The sequence below is a fragment of the Mus caroli genome, unplaced genomic scaffold (genome assembly GCF_978045245.1).
Source record: "Mus caroli unplaced genomic scaffold, Mus_caroli_1 scaffold_16, whole genome shotgun sequence".
NCBI classification, from domain to species: domain Eukaryota; kingdom Metazoa; phylum Chordata; class Mammalia; order Rodentia; family Muridae; genus Mus; species Mus caroli.
Window position 1 is genome coordinate 73,017,540 of NW_028227271.1, and position 21,111 is coordinate 73,038,650.

The window sequence follows — 21,111 nt, forward strand, 5'->3', positions numbered from 1 at the left end:
GTTTTATTCAAACAACCTCTGTGCTCAGTATGATAAATTACATGAGAAAAATGCTCATCTAGTGGACATACTATGATATAGCATCAGCAGGATTTGTGAACAGATTGAGTGCATGGAGTGTTCATGGCTGGAGATAGGGGTATCCTAGTAAAGGATAAAACCGTGGAATTTCCATAACTTCAGAAAAGTCTGAGTCCTCTGCTCTCGTGTTTTACAAAGGAAGCCAGTGTGTAACTGCCTGTACCTGTTTGCCTGGGCTCCATCAAGTTAGTATCAGCAGCCCCACCCTTCGTTTGTGCACACCCTGTTTGAGAGAAATTCCAGTGTCTCCTTACTTACTCTGAGGATTCCTAAGAGGAATGTTTTCAAGAAGGAAATTTAAATTGTTCAAGACTTCTCTGAAAAATGTACCAACAGTAAAAATACAAGTACCATTAGGTGGAGAATAAAGGATAGTCCCCCTGCATGGAAGAAGGGGAGGATTTTCAGTGTGTCAGTTTAATCGCTGCTTTGGTAGAGGATGACTGCAGGGTGTTTCCTGCCTCCATCCTTCTCCATGCTGGAGACCCACTGTCCTTAGGCTTACCCTTTTCTGTCTTCTCCAGGGATCCTTTGGCCACCTATCTCTTATGTTTTCATTAGCAGACAGAATACTGTTCCATCACAGCATATTCAAGCATCATTTTTGTTTCTGTCCTATGTCCCCTCTGTCATCCTTCCCACCATAACCACCTTCCTGCTTTCATGTCACAGAGGCTCCTGGTTCCCACGCTTCACTTCCTGTTTCAGTGTACTCGTTAGCATGTCTCTGTCTGTGTTTGTGTGTGTGCCATTTGGCATAGCTTGGTCTGTAGGAGGTATAGAGAGAAGGCAACATGGACTAGGGTACAGGAGGGAGGTAGGTAGGTTGAAAGAGTGGCACATGAGTTTAGCATCTTATTTTTTTATTGAGTCAGTTTGGGTCTTAGGCAGATTGGCATCACTTAGTCTCTGTACTTTGTATTTCTTTGCTTTTTCAGTGACATGGTCCTGCCCAACTTCTTGACAAATCCTGAAATATATAATGATGTGTGTTGGGTAGGGCTCTGTATAGTCTATTAAATAGCACTATCATATAAGACATTTACAAAATGCTCGGTTTCAAAAAAACCACTGCTTTGTTGAGGAGCAGTGGGGTAAGGAACGGTTAAGTTCAGAAAAAGCACTGGTCATGTGGAAAGGAATTAGATACTGAGATGATGATAGATAAAGAAGCAGGAACACTTGGGCCTCCTAAACAGTGACATCAGCAGAAGCTGAGATAGATGTCTGTCTGAAGGATTGTAGGCCTTGACAGAAAAGCAATAGATGGAAGTCAGGGTTAGAGGTAATAGTGAGAAGCCAATGACAGCTGCCTTGAGCCTCCTAACACGTGCCAAAGCCTTCGTTCCAGAGCTTTGTATGCATTCCTTTTCTCAAAATAATCCTGTGGCAGGACACTGCCATTCTTGTGTCACTAAAAAGTAAACTGAGGTCCCAGCCCCTGTTCCTGACATCTCATCACATGCAGACTCCACTTTTCACAAGTGTATGTATGCCTTTAGTGGCCCGACCCAGATATACACTGGAGCCTGTAGTCGTGCTCTCACGGATGTGCTGGGCTCTGACAGCTTGCTGCCCTTTGCCGTGGTGGGGGTTGGGGGGAGGCTCTCCAGCTCACTGCTCCATACCTCACTGCTGTAGCCCACCCTGTTTGCCACAGCCTTTCCCTTCTTCCCCTCATGCAGGGTAGCCGCACTCCTGTGTCTATGGACATGGATTTGGTCTCACCAGCCACCTTTGACCTCCCTGAAATCTGCCCCTCATTGCTCCTTTGCTCTAGACAAGAGGTTTTCAGGTCCTGCTTTTTTCCTGTCTCAGCTATTTGCCTGCACTATTTGTAGTCTGCTTCCTAAAGTCTCAGCACTAAGGTGACTTGTAAAGCGTAAACCCTAGCAAAACGAAGAAAGGAAATCCCCTGCACATGTTTGGACTACAGTGACAAGCACTCCTAACCTCCCCGGTGTAATACAGACCCCATCACTGAGCATCATGTGCAGTCTCCACAACTCTGGCCCTTCCCACAAACCTCACCTTACGCCAGACCTTCCTCCAACGTGCTGGCCTTTGTGCTTGCTCTAGACGCCCCTCTAGTCTGCCTCTTGAAAGGTTGCTAGTAAGCTGCTGTGAATACAGTTCACAAGGTGTCACTGGAAGAAAGGCATATGTATGAGTCACACAGGAAAGTGACCACCCTGTTTTTGTACTCTAGGTACCTTGTGGGGCAGCGCCTGGTGAACTATGAGCGCAAATCCGGCAAGCAAGGCCCGTCTACACCGCCTCCAGTGTCGTCCCAAGAATAAAGTGCTTGTCTCAGCTCCTTGAGCTTCTCCTTGCCTTTTCGTGTCCTTTGTTGTGGACTTCTCACTTGGAGATTCTCCTGTGATCTCAGCGTTGTTTAAGTTAAATGTACTTGACTTGTGTCCTCAGCATTCAGAGAGCAGCGCATCCGGCACTACTGCTCCTCCCTGCATCTGCCGACATCACTGCTGTCTGAGATCTGTACATGTGTAAATAGGAGTTCCTTGATGCCCTAAAACCTTGGATTAAACAGAATGTGCATTGTACATCTTTAACAAATGTATATTAATTTATTAAATCTAGTTGTCACTTTATTTTGGACCTGCTGTGATCTCGACAGGAAATGTGCCACAGAGCAGTCGTGTATAGGCGAGACTTTGAGTGACATCTTTTGGAGCACAGTGCATGGTGTTGCCAGCAGTCCTCATCAGGTAACTGCATCCTGTCCTTGGCTGGTCAGTCCTTCCTTACCAGGAGCCGAATGGGCAGTGGAGCCTGTGGTAGGGGACGTGGACAGAGTGCCTCACAGACAGTCGTATTTGGAAATTATTACATGTAACACCAAAGCTGTTGTACATTTTCTACTGCCTGATTGTTTTCATGTGTCTGTGTTTGTAATATTGTATAGTATATTGTGCTAGATGAGGAAATTATTTTTAATTTTGATAATTTAATATTCCTAGTGATCAGCATTGGGAGTTGGGGTTTTTGTGCTTGTTAGGGGCATGTCTATACTTAGAAAGATAAACTACAAATGAAGATTTTTTTATTGACCTCCTCCCCTTCCATACAGCTCTTTCTTTTTGTCAACAGTGGCCAAAAGTGTCATGCCGGATGAGAAATCTAAGGGGATGTCATCACCTACAGGACCAGTTGTGACAGGTCAAGGCCCTAGGCCGTGGTGTGAGGCCGACTGCATCAGGGACGATGAGTAGAACATCCTGCCGTGCTGGCAGCACACTACAGCTGAGGCTCAGTTAATATACCAGGAAACCCCTGTTCCTAAGGCATGGTGTTTACAGGAAACCGCAAATAAAACCAGGTTTTATTTGTTTGAAAGGAAGCAGACTGAGTTGGCCTTCGCCATAGGGAAGAGTTGCATTGGAGAAATGCTGTGAGATTTTAGAGAATTTAATACTCAGAGGAAGCCTGGTCCCCCTAGCCCAAGCTTCATGTTTAAAGTTTAAAAGATTAGGATGGTTGTACGTCATTCAAGTGTTTAATGGTAAAGGTGTATTATAAGGATAGTGCTAGAAGCTTTCGTAGACTGTAAAGAGTTCCATGGAGTATTAAACCCATAGTTGGAAAGGTCTGAGGGCCCGCCCCCACCTCTAAATACAAAGCCAAACAAAAGATTAAGAGCAATGCTTTCTGGTTTTGTTCCTTTCTTGATTTTGTCTTTTTGTCGTTCTTAAATTCACTAAGTAATAGGCAAATACTTTGTTTTAAAGCAGCATTATATTTAAAAAACAAAAACAGTCTTGCCATGGATCCAGTGTTAACACTGTCATTTTGTAACAGCCTTTCTCTCCTGTAGCAAGCCTACCTTCACTCTCAGACTTTGTCCTTCCATAAAGAATTTGCATTTTAAAATGCAGTGCCACCTGTCAATGGGAATATATATTGTCTATAAAGCCTAATCTTTTGATGCTGGTATATTGGACATATAACATTCAGGTTTCATTTTTAATTTTTAAACAATTTATGGATCTACCACAAAAAGTTAAACATTTTCAATCATCTGGAATTGTAAGTGAACCTTATTGGATGCTTTTCTGAGAACAAACACAAACAGATTGCCAAGGTGTGCCCCATTTCACTGGCAGGGCCTGCTCTCTTGTGTGCTTTATCCAGTGGCTTTCAGGAAGATGATGCCCTCATGGGGATTTATTGTGCATAACATTTGCTAGGTTGACATACAGGTTTTATTCAACAATATCATAAACATTTAAAACCCTCAGTTCAGAAGGTGTTCCTATTTGCTGCCGGTCTTTACAGGAAATTTATAGATAAAGAGATGTGCATCATTTTGAATTAGGCTAACACCCAGTCTTCAAGGAAGTTTACTAGGAAAGACCTTTGTGCTTTATTATTGATAATTTGAAGACAAATCACTACTTGGGATTAGTTTTACATGACCAGTTATCAGATGGTCACTTCGAAATGTATAGTTGTTCGTTATTAACAAATTATGGTTTGATTTTTAAACTACAAAGTACTAATAGTTTAGATGAAAACTGAAGAAAATGCCAATGTAAAATTTGTGTGTAGCTGGCCTTAATGTTCCATGTTTATAGTTGTGGTCCCAGCCCCCACTCCCGTTCTCCGGGGGTGGGGTAGGCAGATAAGACATGTATTGAACAGTAATTTTTGTTTTAACATTCAGTATAGCTGTTATTACTGTGAATTCTCAAGACGGTCCCTCCCCTCAAGGGACAATCCTCCTATGAGTTTATCAGACATGTCGCTTCTGTGTTGCACAAATGCTTTATTAAAGTATATTCCTAAATTCAGGTTGAGCTGATGAATTTTTAAGACAAACACAAAATACGCATTGGACATTTGTACCCTGTTGTGTTTGCAGACACAGGGGCCAGTGCCGTTATGCAAGAACTCGGCACTCGGCACGGTGCTCCAAATTAGCTCCTTCCTCTCCTCTCTGGGATGGAGAATATCAGGCTAGTTACTGTGATGCCTCATTTTACATTGTGATGCTCAAAGTTCTTGTTTAAAACAATCCTCTAGGATCGTTACTGTTCAGTCATTACCAAGGGGAGAGATGACGTAGTACCACTGAAGTGTTACTAGAGACCTCATCTGTGAAGGGTCTTTAAATTCTTTGCTTAAATTGCCCTGTAGCGGGGCACTTAATTTGCCCTGTCAATCAGATGTTTTGTTTCAGCTTATTGCTGTTGTTGTCAAACATTTAAACAGCTGTCGTGAGTAAGGGCTTCTTCAGATATTCTCCAATAATAGCTTTGGCATTAATATAAAAATAAGACAGTATACATGTATATGTATGTCTCCATTCCTGTCTGTCTGTCTGAGTGCCTCATTTTGTAATCATGACAGTCCTATAGAACCTTAGATGGAAATGAGTGACTAAGGCCTAGGGGTGTCTGTTTAGGAGTGAACTAGAACACTTAGTGATGTGGGAGGTCGGTTTTGTATTACACCTGTACCCAGATCAATTTTATGTGTATATATTCAAAAATGCTCCCTTTTTATGTGGCCATTTGTTGCCTTCCGAGTCAAGAGAAGAGAATTGAATAAAGTGGATGTTAGTTGTAGCCTTGTCTTCTTTTTGGTTGTGTATTTTCTTTGATGTAAGATTGCTTTTTAATTTCTGAAAGTTTGAGGCTGGTGCTGTGGTACATGTGTGTGGCCCAGCTAGCTGGGAAACAGGCAAGGAGGATTGCTGGAGCCTGGGTGACAGGAAGGCCCCACCCCAAAAGAATATAGGTGTTTATAGTTGAAAGATAAACAGTTATCTGAAGCTTGACAGTGGGTGGAAACTGTCCCTGCAGAGGACACGTCTGCCCCTGCCCATGCACTCGAATGGACGGAGAGCATTACTACGGGAAGGCGTGAAGCCCCTCCACTTGGGCCACAGGGTGACACTGCCGTGAGCCATCACTTTGGGATGGAGCCTGATGCAAGACACATCAGAAACCATTTTGTGTCATTGCCTACAGCCTGAGAAGGAAAGGGTTTCATGACCTTTTCTCCTTTATGATTGTGAGATCTTTTGGTTTTAGGGGCCATTTCTAGTTTTTCTAAGTTCAAGTTTTTCAAAAGCTTTCAACATTTTCCTCATCTCCACCCAATTAAATACCTTGTTGTTTAATGTAGGAGTGGTGGAAACATGCTCTTTGAACCCCAGACCTCCCTCTTTAATCTGTGAAGTTGAAAGTCCTCGCCAAAGGAAACCAATACTCAAAACTGGTTATCTCCTGAAACACAGTGATTAGGAGAGTTGATGTGTTAAGGGACTGAAGATGTCTGCCTCCAAGGACCACAGTGCAGAACAGTAGTAACCAGAAGATGGAAGAGAGAGAGAGAAGCCAGCTGCCCAAGCCAGCACACAGGACTCCGGGGAGACCGCTGAGACCTAGCTGCTGCTTCAGTGGGCTCTATAGGTCTGCACACTTACACACCTGGTCCTCCATCAGCCTCCTGCGGCTACTCTGCAAGCCTTTAAAACCATGGGTAGGCTGTCATCAAGGCACAGGCCCCTCTGCATCCATTTATGTTGTTTAGCCATTGCGTTGGGTTTTTGTGTTTTGTTGTTTTTTTAAATCTCCATTGCTTATGCAGCCGTGCCTAAGAGTTTCTGCTCATTCATTTATGCTTTAGGATGTACTTGGAGGAGGAAGGAGCTTCTTGCTCAGGAACCACACCCATTTTGCTTAGGAGGCCATTTCCTTGCCATGGTGTGTCTGGTAAAGCAGACACTCCCGTATGTATTCAGTGGATTCCACACAACGGGGCATGGATGCTGAAATTAAAAAAAAAAGTGAAGTATTTGGACTGGTAACAGAATGAAAAGCAAACATTCACACTATAGATATGTACAAACGAACTAATAGTAACTTCTGTAGGGGGGAAAAAAGGTCAATGTAGGCTAGGCTCACTTTTTTTTAAAGATACAACAGCAAAATACAATTCATTTAAGAAAACAAAAGTTGAATTGTCACAATTTATACCTGAGACTTTTAAGAATAAAAAGAACAGACACCTGCACACCCAGATTGTTTTACAATCTTTTCCGCTTCACCAGTCATGTGGTGGTGGGTGGTGGTGGGGGTGTGGGTGGTTACAGACTTGTTGCTTCTTGAAGCACTAAATGTTGCCCAGGCTGGTCTCCAATTCCCAGCTCAAATGAACCCCAGCCTTGCGAGTCTCGCAGTCCCCACATCAGCTTTTAACTCTGTTGGTTTTACCCTATTGTGTTGTTTTTCTTTGAATGGAGACCATGATAGAGGTTTTAATAAAGGTTAACCTACATAATAGACATTATTATTTACTCCTTATGCCTATTCCCCCCCCCCTTTGGATAAATATTGCTAAGTCGTTAGAAAATTCTGTAGTCCCCAGATACACGCTCATTTCTGTCAACAGTGTCTGAGAGTCCTTGTTTTCCCATTCTATCAACTAAATGGTTTGTTGTTTTTTTGTTTTTGTTTTTGGCCAAAGCTGCTTTGGTTTGGAAATGTGTATTCATACAGTGGGTGTGTGGACCAAATGGAGTCACACGCCAAGCCGAGACCCTGGTCGAGACCTCTTGGGGTTCAGATTAGCGCAACCTCCGCGTTTTAGGAAAACAAGCTGTTTTGTGGCGCTCTCCGCTCTGTGGTCATTCATTGGTCACAGCGACCAGAGGCCAGCCGGACGTCCGCCCCTTGCTTGCTGAGGCTGTGCGCATGCGCAGCTCGGGTTGCCTGGAGACCGCACGCCACAATCGCGTGCTCTATCCGCTCTGGGCGGTTGGGCCTCAGTTTCCTGAGGGGGCGGAGCAGTCCCTCCCCGCCGCCCGCTGCGCTGACCCTGCCTCTCCTCCCCGCAGCACATCGTCCCTGGCCGCCGCGGTCTCCCCAGAACGATGCCGCTGCCCGACACCATGTTCTGCGCGCAGCAGATCCACATCCCCCCGGAGCTGCCGGACATCCTCAAGCAGTTCACCAAGGCTGCCATCCGTACGCAGCCGGCGGACGTGCTGCAGTGGTCGGCGGGGTAAGGCCGGCCAGGGAACCTCACCCCGTTACCGAGTACAGACGCCGACGTTGTGGGTGTAGACTAACAAAGCTTGCACACCAACCGCGGGGCAAAAAGTGGCTCCGCTGAGTTTAAAAAAAAAAAATCAGTTACAGGGATGTTATAAATGAAACCGCCCAGAATAACTGATTTATGCCCCACCCACCCCCAAACTGAGGCTGAGGTATGTGAAGGCTGCCACTTGAGAAAACTGGCCAGCACAGCTCACAGCTAGCGAACCTTCACACTCTAGAAACAAGAACACGAACCCTTTCAAGGGCCTGACCATTATAATCTTAACACTCATTCTTTCGGTTTTACAAGAGAACTCTGCCACTTTTTAATCACGAGAATAACTATTTTTTAGCCAAATTTTGCTAACTTTCTCTGAACTATATTAGCTAAAGTGGTTTCGTTTCTTTTGGCTGTTTTAACAACTCGTCTTACTTTTAAAAAAACGACAGCTCTGGAGGTAAAAGCAACAAAACATGTGGAGCAGGCAACAAGCGTTTGGGGTGGCTGCTTCCATATCAGACTCGGCTGTTGGAACTTCCTGGCCCTTCTACAATCCGTGGGTTCTCTTCTGCCTTCCTCTCCTGAGGATTCCTGTGATACATTTAGGAGCCATACCGTTTGTTCAGGATAGTTTCCCCCATCTAAAGTCCTTAATTGTGCAAAGACGCTTGCCATGTAGATAGAGTACCTCTCACGGGGCTTCAGGGGACAGGACCTGGATGTCTTACTTAGCTCCGTCAGGGTCACCTGTGAGCCCAGCACCTACCCTTTGTCAGTTCTCTCAATGACCCCTCAACTATATTACATATGCTCGAGCCTTAGAGAGAAGGGCTAGGGTATCTTTATGACAGTTTATTTGTACTTCAAGTCTCCGCCCCTATTGGCACATTTATTAATACTACAGAGAGTTTTTTGAAGTTTTTTTGATTCATTAGATTGCCGATGAGGGAACAACTATGAATAGGTGTGAATCCACCAAGCCACAGCATTGCAACCGGGGCCTGGACCTTTATGTCCACAGTTCTGTATCTGTTTCTCTCGTGGCTCTCTGTACCACTCCTTAGATCATTAACGAAACCACAGAGAGGAGCACAAAAGCCTTAGTGGTTATAGGTGGAGTTGACCCTAAAGGGTGAAGAGAGAGGGGGTTGCCTTTAATCTATGCAGTCTTCACTATCCACGTCCATCTATCTATGTTTCAGATTTAGATGGTTTCTGGTGTCCTGGTGCTTAATTTCATGTTCATCTTCCTGGCTACGAGTTCTTTGACTGTGGCTTAAGACCCTGCCTGGCACAAGGCCTCGTGCTGGCCAAATCCGAAGGGAATTCACTCAAGTTGTTGCCCCAAGCCATTTCTGTGCCTCCTTCACCTCCAGCTCACATTTTCAGATTCCTAGAATGGAACTTTTTTGAGGGGAGGGGCAGGCAGAACTGGGAAGGATGGAAAGTGGGAAGCCTTTGTGTGTCTGCGCCACTTAGAGGTGAATGTGTAGAGGTGTTTAATGCCAATTACCTCAGAAAGCAGCTGTTGAAAAAGGAATAACCTTAGGGCATGGGGTGCTGGAGAGATGGGTCTCTGTTAGCAGTATTTGCTTGCTTTCCCAATAGACCTGAATTGAGCTTCTAGCACCCATGCCACACAGCTCACAACCAGCAATGGCTCCTGGTCCAGGGCCATTCACCTGTACCTACCCACACTTGTGTGTGTGTTACACACGCACACACATTTAAAAATAAAAATATTTTAAAACAATGAAAAACTTAGCATCAGACTCTGCTTTCTCATTTAGAAAGCACTCAGAGGAAGGAAACATGAGAACCAAAGGGGAGATGAACACAGTTCAGTGAGGCTCTCTCTCCTGGCTCCCATGCAGGCTTTCTGTCATTTGATGCTTCCAGGACCCTCAGATAGCAATCAGCATGTCTGCTTTGCAGGCAGAAAAACCAGAGTGCACAGTGAACTTCAAGGGGGTTGCTCAGCCAAAGTCCGGGGACTTCGGTGTGGTCAGCTGGCTTTGGGAGCTCCCCCGGCATCTGCTGCGGTGTTAGGCAGCCTTGGGTGTGGCCTGCGTGCTGATGCTCTTCAGTGATGTCTCTCATTCCAGGTATTTTTCAGCCCTGTCCAGAGGAGACCCACTTCCTGTAAAGGACAGAATTGAAATGCCTGTGGCCACACAGAAGACTGACACAGGCCTGACTCAGGGACTCCTGAAAGTCCTGCACAAGCAGGCGAGTGAGCTTCTTAACTGCACACGCTCCTGTTCCCAATCTGTGACTCTTGAAACAGATACCTGCCCTCTGTCGCCAGGCCTGTCCTGCCACCTTCACATCCGACTTTGTTTCTTGGAAAGAACCCCAAGAGCTAGCTTTTCATGCATAGATTTTACTTTTATTTTGTGAATGTACATTGAAGGTGTGTGTGTGTGTGTGTGTGTGTGTGTGTGTGTGTATGTGTGTAAACCAGAGTTCAACAAACCACCACAAATTTGTTTCATGGTTTTTTTTTTTTTTGAGAAACAGATAACTTGTTATATAGTCCCAGTTATCCTAAAACTTGAGGTGACCCTCCTAACTCAGTGTCCTGAGTGGTAGCATTACAGGTGGGCATTGCTCTAGTTTCAAAGTTAGGCTTGTACTGGGAAATATTCTGGACAGTAGGGAGTGTGTGCTCCATGTCTGCATACCCCTCTCCCTCTTCCCCTCCCCCTCCCCTTCCCCTCCCTCCCCTCTCACTTCCCTTTAAGTGATCCCTTATTTTCATGTGTGTGTGTGTGCGTGCGTGTGCACACACACACACACACACACACACACACACACACACACACGCTGGATTTCCTGTACATGTGTATGCACGAGTGTGTGGTGTGTGTTTTTTGGACAGAAGTCAACTCATATATTTTTTTCTGATTTATTCTCCACCTTATTTTTTTGTCTTTAACCAAACCTGCTGTAAGTGTTTCTGCTCAGGTGGAAGGGTATCCTGGGACTCGGAAGCCCAGGAACCACACAGCTCTGAGGGGAGAAGGTGTCCCAGTTGGAAGGGCATCTGGAGACACAGGGGCTAAGGAACCACCCAGCACTGAGGTGGGACAGTGTCCCAAGAGAAGGGCATCCGGAGACACGGGAGCCCGGGAATCACACAGCTCTGAGAGGAAGCCTCCTGCTGCAGCTCCCAGGATCCTGAGGGGATCCCCAGCTGAACTGAGGAGGAGCTGATTTTCCTGCTCAGGGATTGGTGGCTTTTTTCCTCACCCCCTTTTCCCTGCGTCAGGCCCATGGGTCAGGGTGGAAAGTCTTTCCCTGCTGAAGCCGGCTTTTGCTGAGGTGCCATCTCTGTGGGGCTGCTGCAGGGTGGGGCTGGAGAGGAGTTGCTGCCTCTGTGGACAGCTCCTGAGAGACAGCTCCTGCAGTGGTGTTTCACCAAGGCAGAAGGCTGAGGCAAGAAAGAAGGTGTCACTACCCTCAGGCACCCTCAGGCACAGCTCCTCAGGACCTGAGTAGGTGGCAGCAGGAAAGGTGCAATCACCGTGGACAGCTCTTCAGGGGTAGCTCCTGCTCTGGTGGGGAAGGTGATGAACCCCCAGTTCCTGAGCTTCCCAAGCACAGGACTTGAAATCCCACCAACCCTCAATCTGGAAATGTCGTGCAGCTCCTGTGACAACTGCAGACTGAGGAGATGTGGCGGTGCTGCCATTTTTGACAGGAGCCACCATTTTTTAACAGCTTTTAACAGGGCCATTTTGCCATTGGCAGCCATGCCACTGAGCGGTGACACCTAGAGCACAATATTTAGGCCAGCAAACCCCAAGAACTGGACCCCAGATCCTCAAGTCTATGCCACCACACCCAGCTTTTAGGTGGGTGTTTGAGTGGCAAGCTCTTTCCCCACTGAACCACCCTCTAGCCTCTTCTCTTTTGAAATGATACTAAGATCCATCTAGCCGCCCTTCCTGCCATGCCCTTCCCCTGGGTCCCTGCCCAACTCTCCTTCCATGATGGTCACTTGTTGTGAGTTATGTCTTCAGAAGTATCTTTCTGGTTTCCTGGGATGTCGACATACACTGAGTATGTCATATTGTGTTTTCTAAACAGTGTAGCCACAAGCAGTATGTGGAGTTAGCAGATCTTGAGAAGAAGTGGAAAAATTTGTGCCTGCCAGTAGAAAAGTTCAGAGCAATCCTGGAGCTGGATCCATGTGAGGACAAAATAGAGTGGATCAAGTTTTTAGCGCTCGGATGCAGCTCCCTGGGCGGGGTATGTACCTACAGATGGCCTCTTAGTATTGTTATGTCATGATCTGTGTGGTTACATGTCAGAAAACGTGTTTATTATAGTATTAACTAATGTTGTTCCCCCAGACTTCAGTTATATGATTCAAAACCACAGTTCCAACTATTAAGAGTAGAGAAAACATGGATGCACTTGGAATGTATTTCGGGTTTCAAATGGGGTCTACCAATGAGTTCTTTTATCGGACAATGTAATTTTGAAAGTTGGTAGCAGTTTTCTTTGTCTGTGGGAAGAAACATAAAATTCCATGACATTTTGACTTATAATCCAGTATTAATAACTAGTAGATGGGGTGTAATGCTGCTGTCACTACAATATAACTCCAACAATTGAGGAATAAGAGAGCATGATGGTGATTGCATGGTTCTTCAAAAGGAGAAGCAGGCTTTTTTTTCCCCCTGTCTGGATACATATTTTATATTGTTTCTTCAATCTTTACAGTTCTGAGTACATAACTGTACATAACTCATAATCCTTCATGGTTCATTCTTTTTTTTTTTTTTTTTTTTTTTTTGGTTTTTTGAGACAGGTTTTCTCTGTATAGCCCTGACTGTCCTGGAACTCACTTTGTAGACCAGGCTGGCCTCGAACTCAGAAATCCGCCTGCCTCTGCCTCCCAAGTGCTGTGATTAAAGGCATGCACCACCATGCCCGGCTCATGGTTCATTCTTTAACAGTAGGGTGCTGGATCTCCTGTTAGTCTCTCGATGGAAAACTGTCTCTAACTCAGGCCCTCTGGAAGGGCAGTGAATGCTCTCAATCACTGAGTGAGCTCCTGTTCTTTCTTCCTATAATGTCTATCCGTGTGTGAGTTCCTTTTTTCTTTGTGAAGAGTGACTGTGTCCAACGGCACTGAGATGTTGACAGTAAACCCCCAGCTGCAGTGCCCTCTCCTGTGCCATCCTGCCAGCCATCTCTCTGCTTCCTCCGGTTCTTTGCCTTAAACTCATGCTTTCCCAGATGCCCCGAGAAGCACACCCCCAGAGCTGGTACTGTATGATGGGGTAGCTAAACAGCTGTCTCCTGGAACTTCATCCCGAGTGGTGTTGCGGTGCCTTTGTCTGCTGTAGCTCATGCATGTCCTTGGTTGTCCTTAGTTGGTCAGGTGACTGAATCGTCTGCAGCTTGGGCTCAGGCAGAGAAAACCCTGTCCCTTCAGAGAAGGCAAGTGTCAGGCTGGTGGCCTCACAGGGGCTGTGCTGCCCAGGGACCTATTCCTTGGAAAGACAAGCAAGGCAAACGTGGTCTTTAGAGAAACTCTGTCAGGGTGCTCATCAGGAACTCTGAAGTTAGCATTACATTAGCATAGAATTAATATCTAACATTCGGGGTTAGTGCTGACAGTTTATGCCTCTAAAAATAAGTGTGGCAATTTGCTCTTAACAAGAAAGAACAGGATAATTCATGATTTTGGGTTCATCTAAGTCATAAAAACAAGTCCAAGCTATGTACAGCAAGCAACACTAGGTGGTGCCATTTTGTAAAAGAAGGCACTTCATCTGCCATGGTTACATCGAAACTGAGGTCCTGTTTTATTCCGTGCTACTTTGTTGTTAGGAAACAAATGTACACCAAAGAGCACACTGGTCACACTGGTCCTGTCCCCTAGCCTAAGTCTTCTTTGGCACTGACCGTGTAGCTTGAGTCTCTTAGGTGCCCAGTACCACATAGGCTCAGGGTCAGGGTCTGCTGTGAGCACTGAGCCTTTCCCTCCACTGGGCCGTATGGGGGTCTGTTCTTCCCCACCCCCACTCTACTCTGTTTCAGCATGGGCTGTGTGGGCAGGGAGGTACCGGAGCCCAGCAGAGCCACTAGCTAGTACACTGACAGCACGGCTGCCTGTGCAGATCCACTTGTGGAGCCTGTGTTGCAGGGGGATCGGTGGCCTGGACATGCACAAGCACACAGGAGGGATGGCAAGGGAGTTCTGGATTTCTGCATTCTAAAAACTTCATCCAAAAGGAGAAATGAAGAAGTGAGCTGGTAGATGTGTTGGGTGCCCTTATTGCTATCCCATCGCCTGTCAGGAAACAAGAAAAGGGTACAAAGACAGATACTGGCTCACGGCTTGAGATGCTGCACCATCGTGGTGGGCAAGGCATGGTGGCTTCCGTGGCATTTCTAGCGCAAAGTAAGCCCTCTCAGAAACCTACTTCCTCTAGCTCAGTCCCCCTTCTAACGGTCCCAGAAGCTCCCAAAACGGCACCAACCGCTGAGGATCAAGTGCCATGGAAGAAGAACGGAGTGGTGGCTTATTGCCTATTGTTGATGTGTCCCTGGACGCTGCGGAACTGGTACCTAGCCCATTCTAAGCTCTGCATTTGTTGGTTTCTGCCCACCCTATGCCCTTGTGCCTTCAAGCTTCTCTCAGGAGCCATTATAATCAAACTAATTGAGGTTCACTGGAGGAATAAAACAAAAATGGCTGTCTACCAATGGAAAGTCCAAATCAAGTAGGTATTCAGTCCATAAGGCTGGCTGTCCCCGCTGGTCTTCAGTATACTGAAGAATCCAAAAGAAGTAGGCTCTAATGCCATTGAAGGAACAGGCTTGCCAGCTAGAGCAAGAGCAAGAAGGCAGAGAGAGGCCCAGTTTTCCTCTTCCATATCCTCCTGTAGGCTTCCAGCTGAAGGTGGTCCAGATTAAAGGTATGTCTTCCCACCTCAAAAGATACGGATTAAAAGCCAGTATTCTCACTTCAAATGATTTAATTAGGAAGAAGAAAACTTCCTCAGAGTCATACCCAACACTTAGGTTTTAGTTAATTCCAGATATGATCAAGCTGATGACAGCCACCACATCACCCAAAGGAACTTTAAATCTTTAAACCCTGGGATGTCTGCCAGCTAGCAGCAAGCTCATTGTTGTGACTTATGCTGCTTAGTTTACATCAGCTTAACGCAAGCTACAGTCACTTTGGGCAAGGGAACCTCACCTGAGAAAAGGCCCTCACTAGATTGGCCCCTGGTGCAGTTTCTCAATTAATGACAGATATGGGAGGGCCACCTCACTGTGGCAGTGCCATCCCTGGACTGGTGGTTCCTACATGCTATAAGAAAGCAAACTGAGCAAGCTGTGGGGAGCAGGCCTTGGAAGGAGCATGCAAGCTTGTAACTCTCCATGCCTTTGTGTCAATAGCTGCCTCCAGGTTCCCCACCCTGGCCCTGACTCCTTTGGAATGTAAGCAAAACACAAGAAATCTTTTCCTCCAAGTTTCTTTCTTTCTTTCTTTCTTTCTTTCTTTCTTTCTTTCTTTCTTTCTTTCTTTCTTTCTTTCTTTTTTTTTTTTTTTTTTTTTTGGTTTTTAGAGACAGGGTTTCTCTGTATAGCCCTGGCTGTCCTGGAACTCACTTTGTAGACCAGGCTGGCCTCGAACTCAGAAATCTGCCTGCCTCTGCCTCCCGACTGCTGGGATTAAAGGCGTGCGCCACCATGCCCAGCTTCCTCCAAGTTTCTTTTGATCATGTTTTAATCACAGCATAGAAAGCTTAGCTAAGACACTATGCTATCTCAGAAGAGTAGAAAGGAAAGGAATTTGGTTCCTGTATATCTTTTAGGTAGAAATCTATTATGGACTTTTTTCTCTGACTTTTTTCTTTTTCAACAAGGGTTAATTAAGCAAGAGGGAAGTGTTTGAAGCTTGGCCATACAGTGCTTCTCTGCAACCTTGTTCCCGGTCCATTAGTTGCTGTTCTGCAGGCCTCCAAGAAAGACCTACCTGGGCATGGACTTTGAGAGTGTTCTGAGGATAGTGGTCAAGGTGCAGGTGGAAGGTGGGGTGCAGGTGGAGTTAGGTTGCCATCTTGGGGAGCCAAGCAGTAGACAGGTCTGAGAGAGGTTCACAGGTCATAGAGGAGTTTCCTGGGCCTGACAGAGTCCTAAAGCCTTCAGTATGAATGATGTTGATGACTGGGTGGCAGGGACATTGGCAGATGCACGGGGCCATCTTTCCTGCCAACTGTGCTCTCTTCAGGGGCAGCTCAGGTGGGCACTAGTTCCCTGTGTCCCTTGGCATGGCAAAGAGTCTGTTTCTGCACTGACTGAAGGTCATGGTTAAATGGCCTTAGACTCCAAACCCAGAACCATGTGGAGGAGCTGATGATTCAAGATAATATGCTTATCTTGCTTGTGACAGTCATTCCCATTTCTGTGTAGCATCTGTGAATCACTGTGTATGCTCTGTTGTATCCTGGTCAAATCTTCCTTCTTGCTGTATGTGGTGGAAGCTATGTATCCACTTGACCTTCACTTAGGTGGAGAAGACACTCGGAAGAGTGTTTACAGAGCACACTTGCATTCCTGTCTCTGGTGTTGGCTTGGCATCTCTGTGACTCCAAGACTGACTGTGCCCATCTTCGTACCCTCTCCCTGTCCAGACCCTGAACACGGCCATGAAGAATGTGTGTGAGATCCTCACTTCTGACCCGGAGGGCGGGCCTGCTCGAATCCCCTTTGAAACCTTTGCCTATGTTTACCAGTACTTGTCTGGACTGGACCCAGAACTCCCGGCCGTGGAGACCGATAACTATCTTACCAATTTAAGACTGATGTCGTAAGTACAGTACGCTGTGGGTTTCTGGTATGTTGACAGTTGAAGAATGTCCTCTATCCGCCTCTCTCTGCTGAGAACGTGTCCCTGGTGGAAGGCAAAGATGGCCACCTTGTTGCCAACAGTCTTGTAGGGGAGCTGCCAATCAGAGCCACAGCCCCTCAGCTTGTCCTCTCTATGCCTGCTAGGATGGGGACTTAGATTCTATCTTCCTTGACTTTAGATGAAGAAAATGTGTCCTGTCACAAGAAGAGCTTGATTCTGCCAGAGTTTTAAACAGTAGCTCATTAAAAAGGGACACAGATGGAATTAACCTCACCAACGCATGAAACATAGAGATGAATTGGCAGCAGTGGGTAGCCTGCTGCAGCCCATGGATGCTGTGTTACCCACACTGTTGTTGACTTGAGGAACTGGCATGTGACATGTACACACTTTCTTTGTGCTGTTGGCACTGATAGAATGTAGAGAGTGAGTGAAGGGCCTCTGGCGCTCTTGACCTCAGTAATGGCTGCCTTGGGCTGTATCTTCCCTCTCTAGTAAGTGGTCTGATGCGCCCACCTCTAAGATTTTCTATTCCTGTGCTCTGTGGATGTGAGAGTCCTGTCATCTTGGTCTGAGAGGGCTGTGGCTTCTACGTGGGAAGCTCATAGTTGTTTAGGTTAGGTCTTTCCTAATGCTTCCCAGGATTATCTGGGGAGGTGTGACTCCATGTCACATATGTGTGGAGGAGAAGGGGCTCAACAGTCACACCAAACATGGCAGCTGTGGAGGGTGCTGACAGATGCCAGACCACTGGTGACTGGGAGATAGAAGTGCAGAAGATTGCTGTGTGTGGCTGGGAGCAGGGAGAGGGTGGGGAGGTGGGCAGGGCTCGTGAATAGGGATAGGTTTTGTATTCAAAGGGGAACAGCTGAAGATAAGGGCTCTAAATGGCCAAGGGGGATCTTAGCTTTGTCCTACCAGGTCCTCATTAGCACCCATCTTGGAAAATTCCACTGTAGTGGTTCAAGGAAGCCTATGGACCTGGCTGCCCCTTTAACCGGATGCCTGGCCATTGACCTTCCAGTTGGTGCTCTTGGGTGCTCTGAGTACACCAGCTCTGGGTGGAGGAGGAATGGCATGTGGTGAGCACTCAGAAGCCAGGGCCAGGCTGCCTGGGCTGCCTGCCTCTCCTGCCCCTCCAGTGTCAGCCTGTTAATTAGGTTTCTTTCTTTAAAAAAAAAAATAGAGGGAAATGTTGCGTATATGTCTGCCGATTGGGAATATGTTTACCCACCCCACAGTTGATCCGTCTAACATCCTCTTGCTGCCTGCTTGGTTCTGACAGCATTTGCTATCCCCATGATAGCTATGCCTCTGTGGGCAGTGATGCTCACATGATCTGTCCTAGCTGCTGAGGCGCAGAGAGCCCAGTGGGCTCTGCAGTCCTGGTTTCCCTCCGGCCTATGTGCGAGAGAGAGCTGGGCTGGGGTGACCAACAGAGAGCGCTCTGCTAGAGTGAGTGGGAGGCACGGGAAGGTTGGAGGGGTCCTGTGCTGTCTCAAGACCCATGGTGTGCTGGCATCACTGCTCAGCATAAAGTAGCTCCCAAACATGGACCACTTGTGTTGTTTATTGATTGGTTGTTCAAGACAGAGTTTCTCTATGTAGCTTTGGAGGTCTAGGAAGACCAGACTGGCCGCCTGGGTCTGCCTCCTGAGTGCTGGGATTAGAGGTGCAGCATAGATGTTTTACCTGTAAATAAACATCCATCGTTGTACGAGAAAATGGAGCTGTCCTGCTCAGATCTGGTGCTTGTTGGCAGGAGTCTGGTGAAACCCAAGTGCCCAGTGTTTGAGATAATCTCGTTAAATGGCGTCCTGTAGAAGATAAACAATGTTTCTGATTGTGTGTCTGTTTCCCATCCAGAGAATCTAGAAGGAATGGCATGATAGGACTTTCGGACTTCTTCGTTGGAAAAAAGACAATATAGAAAGCCTTGAAGAGAAAGCTCTGGAAGCAGAGCATTGATACTTGTTTAATGTTGAAGCCATGCTTAGGAGAAACCTTGGCGCCAAATACAGCTTGTCATTACCTGTGACTGTGAGTTTTCCTCAGAGGGACGGTAGGGTGGCGGGTACTCACGGGACCACTCAGTCACTGCTGCTGACTGCGTCGTGGAAGGACTGTGAAGGTGGAGAGAGCAGGGAGCCGAGTGGGTGGGAAGTTTTCAGTGTCCAGCCCTTTCCTGCCTAGAAGAAGACTACACAGACACTCGGCTCCTCAGTGCCGAGAAGCCCTCCCCTCAAAGGGGGCTTCTGTGACAAGAGTATTCACAGCTGGAAAAAATTTTCTAATTTTGATGAAATGTGTATATTTAAAAAACTATGATGCTGATGTTATTTCTGGTTCTCCCTCCCAGCCCCATGCTCCCAGAAATAAGATACCGACTCCAAATATATTTACAGATACCGTGGCCATTGGTCTAGGCCCTTCTCTTCCCAGAAATAGCTTAAAATATCCCATTTATTCTAGCCTACACTCTGTCATGTGACTGGTTACCTGTGCTCAGGTACCATGCATGCCTCCTGTCACATACTCCCGGTGAATCATCCATCCATCCCTGGCTCTCTAACAGAATCTCTCTCTCTCTCTCTCTCTCTCTCTCCCTCTCCCTCTCCCTCTCCCTCTCCCTCTCCCTCTCCCTCTCCTTCTCCCTCTCCCCCCCCCCCCTTCTGATGTCCCACTTGTCTTTCCTGCCCAAGCCAAAGGCTTTCTAACTGACAGGTGATGCACCCATACGATACACAAGATACTCTCTTTGCACTATAACTTACCAAGAACTGCTCAAGATATGGCAGAGTTGTTGTGGGGCTGGGGTAGAGTAAGAGAGAACAGTTTTGTTTGGGAACGTAACTTGGTGATAGAATGTTGAGCCACCACCAGCCCCTGACCTGGAGGACCACTACATGCATGCATAGGCTTGCTCAGACAACTCCATGTCAGGCCAGTCACTAGGTGCTTCATAAAATCAATTTTGGAAAACATGTCTGAGCTCTGAGACTGAAAGACTCATGTTTCAGAGAGAAAACCACAGGGCCAGGTCCCTCAGAGCGTAACTCCCAAGGCCTGTCTGTTCATACTGCATAATGAGCCGTCACCACAGGAAAGCTAAGCCCTGGGTGTCAGAGGTGCAGGGCCCAGTTCAAAGTGATTTAAGGGGGGGTGGGGGGGATCCAGAGCCTGAAACTGTGGGGAGGGGATCTGATAAGGCAGTGTGTTTCTGTTTTCAAGGCACGGAAGCGGGGCCCTGAGAGCTGTTGTCTATCTTTTGGACACAAGATCTTTGTATCCCTGAAAGACCTGGTCAATATGTAGCCCAGGCTAGCCTTGCACTAATTTTTATCCTCCTGCCTTTGCCTCCCATATCTATCTCACCAGGCCTGGTGAGTTCATTTGAAAAGTTTGTGTTTTAAGAACTCAACTTGGTTTGCTCTCCAGATGTTCAGCTGAGTGATCTCAGGAAGGCTCAGGTGCTGGAACTGTTGTCCAGTGGTAGTAGCATATTCAGGAGGGAGGATATCAAGATGACAGGATGCAGAAGCAGCCAGTCACATCTGCAGAGATACCTGCATATCTGTATATCTCTACCACATGAACCCAGGGAGTGGTGTTGCCTACTTCTGGGTTGGGTTTTCTTATCTCAGTTAATGTAATGAGGACACTCCCAACAGACATCCCCACAGACCAGCCTGAACTAGAGCATCCCCAGGAGACCCTTCCCAGATGAAGCTTGATTGAGTCAAGTTGAACGAACTAACCATCTCAGATGGCATCACAGAGTTAGTCCTCAGAGTACTGGGGCTACTCTCACTGTTGTCTCTTGTATCGGTTTAGTCAGAGGGTCTAGGTACATCAAGGCACAAGCTGGTCACAAAAATGATCCTCCTGCCTCAGCTCCCCAGGCACTGGGATGGCAGGCATGCTGAGATGGTGACCATGAGGTGAAGCTGCAGCATGTGCCTCTCTTCACCATGCTGCGACACAGCCAGGGAGACCCTGGCCAGAAATGCCAGCGTCCAGAATGAGAAACCAAACAAACCTCTCTAGTAATGGACTAGTGTGGGGTGCTTTGTCGCCTC

At 46.8% G+C, this 21,111-nt stretch overlaps 2 protein-coding genes across 3 annotated transcripts in view; both read left to right on the forward strand.

The window, feature by feature from the left end:
- Marchf6 (membrane associated ring-CH-type finger 6) overlaps positions 1-5,669 on the forward strand; it is a 74,848-nt gene extending 69,179 nt beyond the window's left edge. For both annotated transcript variants that reach the window (XM_021184198.3, XM_021184199.3), the window contains exon 26: positions 2,291-5,669. In XM_021184198.3, the coding sequence (XP_021039857.1) occupies positions 2,291-2,381 (91 nt within the window). In that variant the 3' untranslated portion in view covers positions 2,382-5,669. The remainder of the gene's footprint in view (positions 1-2,290) is intronic.
- A 2,152-nt stretch (positions 5,670-7,821) lies between these two features.
- Positions 7,822-19,070, forward strand: Ropn1l (rhophilin associated tail protein 1 like). The gene is given in 6 exon segments (XM_021183672.2): positions 7,822-8,112; positions 10,254-10,377; positions 12,241-12,402; positions 16,815-16,990; positions 18,899-18,944; positions 18,947-19,070. Coding segments are annotated over 6 exon segments (693 nt in total). The 5' UTR covers positions 7,822-7,981; the 3' UTR covers positions 19,001-19,070.
- Positions 19,071-21,111: the final 2,041 nt, after the last annotated feature.